Raw genomic sequence first — 11,496 nt, 5'->3', positions numbered from 1 at the left:
CAAAGTCTATCTTGAATCAAAATGAGTCATGACCCCTCAACAAATTCTCAGGCCCAGAGTTCTTTGAATGGATGCTGGGTCACCTTGAGGTAGGGATCCACTACACTGCCAAAAAGTATATACTGTTAATCTTCCTACGAGGTCTCCTCTGAGGACCTATAGCCTTTTACCAGAGTGACCATGCATTGAGAAAAAGGTAATAGTCAAACTTTTAGGGGATTACTGGACTTTGGCTCTGAACTAACACTAATAGCAAGAATCCAAAACGTTACTATGATTTCAAGTCAGCAGGGGCTTACAGAAGTCATGATCAATAGAGTTTCAGCTCAGGTCCATCCTACAGTGGGCTCAACAGGTCCCCAAAGCCACTAGTAGTTATAGCTCAGTTCTAAAATATGTAACTGGAATAGATATTCTCAGCAAATGGCAAAACCCCTACGTTTCTTCCCTGACCTGTGGAGTAAGGGCAATTATGGTAGTTCTGGCCTCCAGACAACAAATTTCTGTTTATTCTAAGCCACTCAGTTTGTGGTATTTTGTTAAGAGAGCCCTAGGCAACTGAGGTATCAACCACCTTAAAAAGACAAGATTTTACCCAAAGAGTAATGGGAGCTCTGAAAGGGTATTAGGCAGGGGACATACCCTGACATGATCAAACTAGCATTTAACAGGACACTGACTAGAGTATGAAAAAACAATCTGAGGTAGGGAAAAATTAAAGGTAAAAAAAACTTTAAAAGGCTGTAGCCATAATCTTTCATCATCTTTCATGGATGAAAGATAATTGGGGTCTGAACTCTGAAGCAGTTTAGGTTTAAAAAGAAATTTTCAGTGAATAATAAAAATAACATGAGAGAGATACTGAGAATGTTCTCTTTTTGGTAACTTCTGTACATCTTCCACTCCCTAATCACTACACACACCACTGCTTAGTTTCCTTCTGCTTCAATAAATAATTTTAAATTTCTGTATTACTAAAGTTCAGGAAAGAATAGTAGTAAATGTAATTTGCTAGAGCACAGTGTTAAGGAATATATATCTGCATATACTTTGTATATATAAAATACAAAATTTGTATTTTGTAAAATAAAAACTCTCACGGTAACATAAACCACTCTAACCATCACTCTAACCATCCTGCTTAATAAACATGAATGATGCCATGGATTTTCCACTACCATCTATGATACACTGTCTTTTACTCTTGTTATTTATGAACATCTCCATCTACTTTATTACCTGACTACAAAGTCCTTTAAAGCAAAGTCGTGTCTCCCTCATGTTTGTTCTCCCCATGTCTCACACATAAAGTCCAAAATAAACAATGACTTAACATGGGTCCCCTATTGCAACTATTTTATTGCTGTGACCTTTAAAAACTGCAAAAATGTCGATAAAGCTCATTTACCTGTATAACCCATAAATTTTCCAGGGATTTCTTGATTGCAGCAACGACTGCAGAAAATCTGCCCACAGAGTCGGCAGTGGTGTCTGCGCCTAAAAGTGGTAAATTTCTCATTACAGTCATAGCACTCTTTACACTGGCTATCTGGCATCCAGTATTGCTTCAGGTCACTATCCTGCAACAATAAAAATGTGTGAAGGCTTCTTGAAAATACTTTTTATCAAACTGCAAAGGCAAATACAACGCTAGTCAAAATCTTAGAAAATTTCTTTTGCAGAAATTAACAAGCTATTTGTAAAATTCACATGGGAATGCAAAAGTTCAAGAGAACCAATCAAGGCAATCTTAAAGAATGAGCTGAAGGACTTATAATGTCTGTCATTAAGATTTATTCTAAACCCACAGTAATTTTAGACAAAGTATTAGTGTAAGGAAAAATGGAGCTGTGGAACAAAGAGAAGAGCCCTGGCACACCCTCACACATATATGTAGACTTATGACAAGGTGTGTAACGCAATCAGTGAAGGATGATCTTTAAAAAAAGAAAATGGTACTGGGTCCAACTGGACATCAATGGGGAAAAACATGAATCTTGATCCATATACCTTCACATCAATAAAAAAGCTTCTCGAAGAAACCATGGAAGACAGTCTCCCATGGTTCATTTTTTACTGCCCCTGGGTTGGAAAAACACTTTTTAAATAGAGCACAAAAAGCATAACCCATAAAAAGAAAAAAATTTGATAAACTAAAATAAGGAACTTATGAGTAAAATCTGCTGTCCACAGTTGGAGTAAACATTAACTGAACTTTCTTTCAAGTGGCATTGTACCATTTTCAGTGAGCACCGCATGATCCCCATATAAGTGCTTAATAAGTAATCTTCTAAAGAATCTAGATAATACCTGGCTCTTCCCCTCCATGATTTCCTTGAGGCGTTTTAATACTGTGCTGAGGCTTCGGAGTTGAACAGCTGTGCGAGGGTCATGACCTCCAAAAGTAGGTTCTGCCTTCCTTCTGGTGTCTGAGTTAGGATTACAAAACAAAAAACTACTTTAATAGTATCAATGCAAAGTGCTTCTTACTTTTACCATATAGTTATGTTTGCCAGCCAGTGACACAGACTGAGAGTTAAAACTAGTCTTTATAAGGGTAAGAGGCTGTTCAAAGTGTAAAACACTGCTTCACAAGCAAATGAGGACTGAGACAGCACCGTTTGAGACCACTGATGATTTTGAGGCCTGGATGGGAGCATCACTTAACATGGCATAAAACTCATTAGTGATTTCTTGGGCCCTTCAGTCCCAGGTCAGAATAAATCTCTGCTAGAAATTTAGCAGAAGGAAAAGCAATGCCAGTGAGTTATCCTAGCCTAGTCTCCACAGTCATCAGGTCAGCAACAGGGCTGAACAGTTCGGCTAGGCCTTACAGATCACAAAACCAAAGGCTTGTGTTGCAGATCATTAGGAAAGAACTTAATAGCCAACCTCAGAGTCTGACAGACTTCAGAACACCCGGGATGGTAATTTATGCACAGACTTCCCTTCACCAATGTCCAAGAAGACTTCTCTTTACCAAAGAATTGCTACAGCTCCAACCCTACCCTTCCCTGCCACCTCCCCTCCCCTATAGCTCCAAGCAAGAAGGAATCACTTGCTCTTGAAACAGCAATACTGAAGCCAGTCCTGTCAATAAAAAAATAGGCTTACATTCCAGTTTTGTGGCCAGAATGGGCTCTGCCTACCAAAGCTATCATATGTTATTTCTTTATTTCAGAGCAAGATTACAACTAAGGTTTCTACCTATCCCTGGCTCCAGCAGTTTTTAAACCTAAGGATGAAGGAGAGTTGGCCTGACAAAATGGATGAACACCTCTATTAGCTTAATCTCATTAACCTCATAACCTATGGCAAGGCCCTCTCTAAATCCTTCTCAAACTCACTATTTGCTACATTTGCTTTAGATGTTCTTTGTTTTGGATGAGTGGCAAAGAAAAGACTACAAAGAAATGAGAAGTTAATATTTAAATCTAAACTGATGAAGAACTTCCATCGATATTAATTATGGAAATATTTATTTAAATGGCACTTACGTTACAAAACTGAAAACTGTATCTTTCTATAAACAATACCTTAATCTCAGCAGATACATTATTACTACAATAAAAATGTATATTAGAATGACAAAACTGCTCTTGAGTCTTTGTGATAAACCAACTCTCCATGATTTATGAACTGCAAAAGGAGAGACAGATGAAGCTGTTAGAACAGGAAAGCTGTGGTCCCATGCACGGGAAATAATTAACTGCAAAGCCCCTTGCGTATAGCCACTTAGGAGTATAAGAGAATACAAATAGCATCATCCATTGAAAAAGCAGGAGCAAGACTATTCCTAGAAACAACAGATGATGGCTTCAACGTGGATGAGGATGAAAAAAGGAGAGAAAATCCGGTTCAGCACTCTGCCCTCAAGCAATCATCTCAGCTGCTTCTCTTGTAAAATGAATATTCTTAATAGAAAATCAAATGACTTCCCAGGGTCACAGAGCTGGTAAATTGTGGAATCACAGGCTTTTAATAGGAAAAGGAACTAGACTGGTCAAACAGTCCCAGGCTCATCAAACTCAAATGCCTTGAGCAGCTAAGGAAGAATCAAAGAATCAAGTGGACTGAGAAAAGACTGTAAGGAATGCAGCAAACTAGACATTACAAGTTCCACCTAGCAATATTTAAATTCAAGCTTATCAAAATAACAAGACAAGGTTTGGTAAGCTGTCAGTTTGTAACCCCTACAAGACTAGATTCTAGTCTAACTCCTCAATTTTATAAACAAAGAAATCCTATGCTTAATTCAATATAGGATACAGTCAAAAGAGTTCCCTTAACAAAAACAGGAGTGACACTCCGGACCGGGTTCAAGAACTAAGGAGTTTAAGGTTCAAAGTCAGATTGGGATGGTCTCTTCCTTCCATCCATCTGAAGTAAGGAACTTACTTCTCCCTCTCCCTCTTCCTTCCTTCTGATTCTTCCTACCAAACAGCTGACATAACCCAGGCTAGGGCCCTCTGCCCTGGGAAACCTGCAGAGGTGATGCAGCCAGCTCTGCTCCAGTCCTCTGGGAAAAGCTCTCTTTCTGCTCGGCTTCGCCGCCTCCTCTGACCTATTGGTAGCAGGTTCTGAGACAAGTCCCAACTAGCCGTTAATAAAATATGCTTCTGCCGACCACCATTACCTGTGCCTGCCTACTTGTCACTCGAAGACCTTGGAGGGAAGACTGGCCAGACAAGACAAGAGCTGATGTTCACAGACACCTGATTTCCAATGCTGTACCCCTTTTCCCCTCTTATGCCACCTCTCATTGCCCTTCCCCTACCACCTTGAGTCAGGCAAACCACTTCATTGAGTTGAATAATCTAACAGAAATAAAACATACAACAACTCACTTTAGCTAGTCTCTTGATGCAGGCACTGATCCCAGTCTGTACTCAACAGAAGAGCATGAAAATGAAGGCGATGACAGTATAGCAGAACAGGATGGAGAACAAACAGGTGAGAGGAGCTCAGTTTATCCAGCCACACTGACAGTTTGCACCCCGACAAGGACAGAAAGCCAAGAGCAAGTGGCAGCCCACTGATGGAACTGAGAGACTTCTGCAACCAGCGGCATGCACATCACATTACACTGGCCACCCCAAGAACAGATGTAGCAATCACAAAGTTCAAACCAACCTGAGTTCTCCTGGGGGTGTTGCAAACTGTCCTCTGCTGAAACCCAAGCAAGTAATTAATCAAAAACAAAAACAAAAAACCACCAGTCAAGAGATCTCTGCCTTGTCCAAATTAAAGTTTACTGAAATGTTTAAGAACTCTTGTTTGCTAGGTCACTTCAGTCATGTCCAACTCTTTGCAACCCTATGGACTGTAGCCCACCAGGATTCCCTGGAGATCCCTCTGTTGCTGAGATTCTCCAGGCAAGAACACTGGAGTGGGTTGCCATGTCCTCCTCCAGGGGATCTTCCCAACCCAGAGATCTACCCCATATTTCTTATGTCTCCTACATTGGTAGGTAGGTTCTTTACCACTAGCATCACTTGGAAAGCCCAAATTAAAGTTTAATGAAATGTTTTAAGAACTTCTGTTTAGGTATCAACAAATTATTTCACTATCCAGGTAAGTTTCATTAATTCTCAAGAGTACCTGACCATTCCAAATAGCAAAAAAGTTAAGTCAATTAACAACCTGGGAAACACAACGACTGGGAAAAGTCTAATACTCAGAGAGGAATGAAATGCGAACAGTATCATACCTAACACTGAAGATCGACGCTGGAACTCCTCATTAAGCCGCTTTTTATAAGGTGTAGGTGATCTCACAGATTGTGTCCTTGAAGGGAGCTGAGGGCTGCTCCAACTTCCACTCAGAGACTGTTGCTCTCCCTGGCCCCCTTCTCCTCTCTCTGTAGCAAAGGAAAGCTTGGAATTATTGGAAAAACTAAGACTCAAGAGCTCAGCAAAGAAAAGGAAATAGATGAGATTTTTCAGGAAAGAATGTATACTTGTATCACATACCTAAGTAAAACTTAGGGTTAAAAAAAAATTCAAAACAGGTGGCAAAATTACAGGCCAATAATTACATCCTTGGTACATGTGACCTTCGATGTGTTTTACTTTTCACTAAAAAGTTGAGCATGTTAAGGAAATAGAATGCAAGCTCCACATGAAGGCTGGGATCTTTTGTTATTCTATTTCATTTATGGGATAGATTCCCTGGTGGCTCAGAGGGTAAAGCGTCTGCCTGCAATGAGGGAGACCGGAGTTCGATCCCTGAGTCGGGAAAATCCCCTGGAGAAGGAAATGGCAACCCACTCCAGTTCCCTTGCCGGGAAAATCCCATGGATGGAAGAGCTTGGTGGGCTACAGTTCATGGGGTCGCACAGAGTCGGACACGACTGAGCGACTTCACTTCACTTTCCTTGACTATTAACATAGTGCCCAGTGGACAGCAGGTGCTCAATAAACATTTGCTTAATAAAAAGACTATTGTAAATGTAATGTATCCCTGCAGGATCCTGGAACACAAAAAGGACATTAGTAGAAACTGGAGAAATATGAATAAAACACATACTTCAGTTAGTAATATTTTGTCAATAATGGCTCACTGATTATAATAAACATACTCTACCAATGTAAGATGTTAATAACATGTACTCTACCAATGTAAGATGTTAATTACAGGGAAAACAGGGTGTAGGGATATATGAGAACGTCCTGTATTATTTTCCTAATTTTTATATAAATTCAGAATTATTCAAAATAAGACTGTTCAGATTTCTTTAAAAAAAAAAAAAAAGATTACTGTTTTCAAAATTTTGGACTAATGGGAGATTTTACAGAGCTTTAAACATGCCTGCTAATAAAAGTCAGTTAATACTATTAAAATTTCCACTGAGTTAAACTATTAATCCATAAATCCCTTTCAACAAGAGGGATTACTTTCTAACACATTTCAAACAATATTGTCAAATATAAAGCAAAAGATGTAGACCATGTTTTTTAACTATTCTAATGAGTAAAAAACATATTACTTAAAAAGAGCTCATTTTAAAAACAATTTTCATTTGATATCATTAAATGTATTAAACAGATTAACAAGCCTGCTGACAGCTTTTAATTTTTGAAAAATATGAACCCTTCCTCCCATGTGCTCATTCTTTAGTTTTATTGCTTTCATTAAAATCTTTTGGCTATTAACCTCTAAAAGAGCAAAGTCCATCCTATGGACTTCAGTTCAGTTCAGTCACTCAGTCATGTCCGACTCTTTGCCACCCCATGAATCGCAGCACGCCAGGCCTCCCTGTCCATCACCAACTCCTGGAGTTCACTCAAACTCATGTCCATCGAGTCCATGATGCCATCCAGCCATCTCATCCTCTATCATCCCCTTCTCCTTCTGCCCCCAATCCCTCCCAGCATCAGAGTCTTTTCCAATGAGTCAACTCTTCGCATGAGGTGGCCAAAGTACTTTCCATCCAAAGAACACACAAGACTGATCTCCTTTAGAATGGACTGGTTGGATCTCCTTGCAGTCCAAGGGACTCTCAAGAGTCTTCTCCAACACCACAGTTCAAAAGCATCAATTCTTCAGCACTCAGCCTTCTTCACAGTCCAACTCTCACATCCATACATGACTACTGGGAAAACCATAGCCTTGACTAGACGGACCTTTGTTGGCAAAGTAATGTCTCTGCTTTTCAATATGCTATCTAGGTTGGTCATAACTTTCCTTCCAAGGAGTAAACATCTTTTAATTTCATGGCTGCAATCACCATCTGCAGTAATTTTGGAGCCCAAAAAAATAAAGTCTGCCACTGTTTCCACTGTTTCCCCATCTATTTCCCATGAAGTGATGGGACCAGGTGCCATGATCTTCGTTTTCTGAATGTTGAGCTTTAAGCCAACTTTTTCACTCTCCTCTCACTTTCATCAAGAGGCTTTTTAGTTCCTCTTCACTTTCTGCCATAATGGTGGTATAATCTGCATATCTGAGATTATTGATATTTCTCCCAGCAATCTTGATTCCAGCTTGTGCTTCTTCCAGCCCAACGTTTCTCATGATGTACTCTGCATAGAAGTCAAATAAGCAGGGTGACAATATACAGCCTTGACATACTCCTTTTCCTATTTGGAACCAGTCTGTTGTTCCATGTCCAGTTGTAACTGTTGCTTCCTGACCTGCATACAGATTTCTCAAGAGGCAGATCAGGTGGTCTGGTATTCCCATCTCCTTCAGAATTTTCCACAGTTTATTGTGATCCACACAGTCAAAGGCTTTGGCATAGTCAATAAAGCAGAAATAGATGTGTTTCTGGAACTCTCTTGCTTTTTCAATACAGATATATTAACAAAGGGAAAAAAAATGATGATGCTAACTTTAACCTTGTTTTAACATTTAGTTTTCAATTCCAACTTTCCATTCCAATAATTACTAAGAGAAAATTCTAGCTTTCTTTTCTTATGCAATTAAACCCAAGGACCTATGATGAAGGCTACTTCCTAGTTAATATTCACTTTCTTGTAAAGACACAGCATGAAAGTTAACAAGAGAATTTCAGAGAATCAAGATGGCAGGATGTCTGATCTTTAACAGGTCTTACCTTTGTTAAATCGAAAGAGATTGACAAAAGAACTATACGCTGATTTAAAAGGAGGCTCGTCCTGATCAGGAGTCAGAGGTTTAAAGTGTGTGAGATGAGAAGGACTGGTAGGAGACCGAGGCAAGTCATTAGCGGAGTCCAATGTTGGGGAAGTCTTATCATCTGTGGCCATTTCATGAGTCTAATAAACAAAAGAAATAAGCAAAAGTAAGTTCCTCAGGAAGCCCAAATAGCACCCAAGTCTAGAAATCTGACTTCAAAAACTCACACCTAAGAAAACCAGAGTACTTAAGTCTACTTCAGCATACGTTCCAAATCAATACTTGAAAACACTGCAGTCTAGATCATAAGGAAGAGTTTCAATTATCTAAAACTAGGAACGTTTACAGTCAATCTCATTTTCAAAATTAATATATTTTTAGGTATTTGTATTTTATGTATATGTATTTGTAGTTTCAAACACACACACAAAAAAATCCCAAAAGTATTAAAAATTTGAAGGCAAGGAAAAAATGTGAACAGGCAAAAAGGAAAAAAAGATTTTTCACTTTATTTATATGTTTTTCATTCTAAGATTTTTTTTCTTGAAAAAGAAACAGCTCTTTAAAGTTGGGGGGGCAGTAAACTGGTTTTACAAAAGCATACAAATTCTTCAAAGTTTTATTTTACTTATTCCAATGTTTGCTTTTTTAAAAAGTATCAAAAAATAAATACTTCCAAGAACGGGAAATAAAAGTCATCCTCTAATGACATTTCTATATAACCTCAAAAGTTATCTCAAACTGACTCATCAGCTATGAGAATGATCTAAACCAACAAGCTGATCCCCATTAAATGTCCTCCTAGGCACAGAAGCCTGGTTTTTCTCCTTAAGTCTAAACTCATATAGGCATTAAAATGAAGATCTTCAAGTGCTTTTTCTTCTAAATAACCAAAAATCATAATTCAACCAAAGGACTGTTACCTACATCCTCAGATGCAGGTAACAGAAAAGCACAGATGTCTATTTTCTGCCATATTGATAAATACTTCGAGAAGACCAGGAACTACGCATAACTTATTAGAATGCTATAGCTTGTAATATTGTATTTACGAGGACACCACACTCTTATAAAATGCTCTTCACTTTCAAAATCTTACCTACCATCTCATTTCATTTCCATAAATGCCTGGAACACAAAACTGGCCTTATTACTACATTTTACCTCTGAGGCAACCAATGTACACTGACCCTAAAACAACTTTCTCGAGGGTCACATAAGCTATTCAGTGGTCCAACTATAACTAGACGCCAAGTTTCACTCCAGAATTACTTTTTTCCCCCCGAGGGCAGCATTTTTTATCTAATTATTTCCTCTTTTAATGAAAGAGGTACTTCAAGTTTGTAATGGTTTTGGAGGCATACACTCTTGGTTTCAAATTTTGACTATGAAATTTCTTAGCTGAGTAAACCCACCTAAGAGCCCTGTAAGATATATATTACCATCCTCATTTTACATAGTGGAAACTGAGGCATAGTGTGACTAAGTGGGATAGTGTATGTGAAGCACTTTTAGCAGAGTACTTGCCCATAAAAGGCACAGAATTCATTTTTAGAGCAAAATTATTTTGTAGCTCTTCACAGACTTTAAATTCTGGTCTATTTGAATTCTAACTGTTAAGGATGTTGCCTGAATAATAATTTAATTGTTCATTAAACAAAACAAAAATAAAACCACTGACAAAAAGAATTTTGGCAACAAACATTTATTGGAACGGGGTGGAGGGGAAGAAAAAGAGGAAGGGACAGGAGGAGAAGAGGAGGAAGGAAGGAGGGAAAGGACACATCCTTCGAAAGTGTCCTGACAACCCACACTCCTGCAGAAAGGGTTGGGAAATTAGCTGATGATTGACTGACCAAGTGTAAACTCAAAAAAGTAAAAAGAGAGGTGACAGCAGTAACAACCTGAAGGCCTCAGAGAACATCCTACACTCTGCTTTGACACAAGTAACATGAGAGGAGTAAAGCAACCTTCCTGGAGAGTCTTAGCATCACACCTAAGAGTCACTCACAAACAAACTTTAAATTATTAGACTTTGGAGATGTGAGGATAAAAATTACCATGAAAACACTGACCAATGTAGTCTCTAAAAGATACAATCACACAGAGTTAATCATAATATTTATATAATGATATCATGACCAAGAAAAAACTACCTTACAACTCTTTCTCTGGTAGCTTAATAATAACTGTCTGTGACATGAACTAGGATTCTTTACTATCTGAGAGGTAACCAGAAGTATTCACTTAACTCATTCAAAGACCTCTCTCATGTATCACCAACACATTGCCTCTTCTCCTTTGCAGACTTGTATATGCAGATCCACTAAGCACTATCAAAAGGCTTGTCAGGAATTGACATTTAGAAAATAAGCCTACTCCATCAGTCAAATCAAAATGTTAGCAGACAGAAAAACCCAAGTATCAGTTCAGTCATTTCTACAATGACTTAAAAAAAGTACAATGTTTAAAAAAAAAAGATACTCAAAATATATCTAACAATGCAGGACAGCTGAACACTAGAAATGTTAGTTTCCATCTACAAAGATTCAATTGTTGACTGACAAACCAACAGATGGAGGCTTTCTAAAGGAAAACCACATGATCCATATTCTTCTTCCCAGAAAGAAGAAAAAGAGGACATGGGAGAGTAGTCTTGCTCTTCAACAGAAACTTAACCTGCTCACCTCTGTCACAAACTCGAATCCAACAGAAAGAAATTAAGAATATTTTTTGTAAGAATTCTGACAGTGGGAGTTTGGGAATGCTAGAAAACAAGATTCAAATAAATCAGAAACAAAACACTACGATATAACAAAAGACGACCTCTCCTATCAATATCGGAGTAATTTTACAAGAATGTGCACTGAATCAGTACCTTATAATTTAATAAATACT

General features: G+C 38.4%; 1 protein-coding gene across 12 annotated transcripts in view; it reads right to left on the bottom strand.

Moving 5' to 3' along the window:
* Positions 1-11,496, bottom strand: part of PIKFYVE (phosphoinositide kinase, FYVE-type zinc finger containing) — an 84,545-nt gene that overhangs the window by 70,859 nt on the left and 2,190 nt on the right. For 9 of the 12 annotated variants that reach the window (XM_070771058.1, XM_070771047.1, XM_070771052.1 and 6 more), the window contains exons 2-6: positions 8,558-8,738; positions 5,711-5,860; positions 5,134-5,169; positions 2,311-2,429; positions 1,409-1,580 (exon numbers count right to left, since the gene is read on the bottom strand). In XM_070771058.1, coding sequence (XP_070627159.1) covers positions 1,409-1,580; positions 2,311-2,429; positions 5,134-5,169; positions 5,711-5,860; positions 8,558-8,729 — 649 coding nt within the window. In that variant the 5' untranslated portion in view covers positions 8,730-8,738. The remainder of the gene's footprint in view (positions 1-1,408; positions 1,581-2,310; positions 2,430-5,133; positions 5,170-5,710; positions 5,861-8,557; positions 8,739-11,496) is intronic. The other 3 variants (XM_019976063.2, XM_070771076.1, XM_019976072.2) reach the window with 2 other exon arrangements.

The sequence above is a fragment of the Bos indicus genome, chromosome 2, assembly GCF_029378745.1.
Source record: "Bos indicus isolate NIAB-ARS_2022 breed Sahiwal x Tharparkar chromosome 2, NIAB-ARS_B.indTharparkar_mat_pri_1.0, whole genome shotgun sequence".
NCBI classification, from domain to species: domain Eukaryota; kingdom Metazoa; phylum Chordata; class Mammalia; order Artiodactyla; family Bovidae; genus Bos; species Bos indicus.
This window is presented reverse-complemented; position numbering and strand designations above follow the sequence as displayed.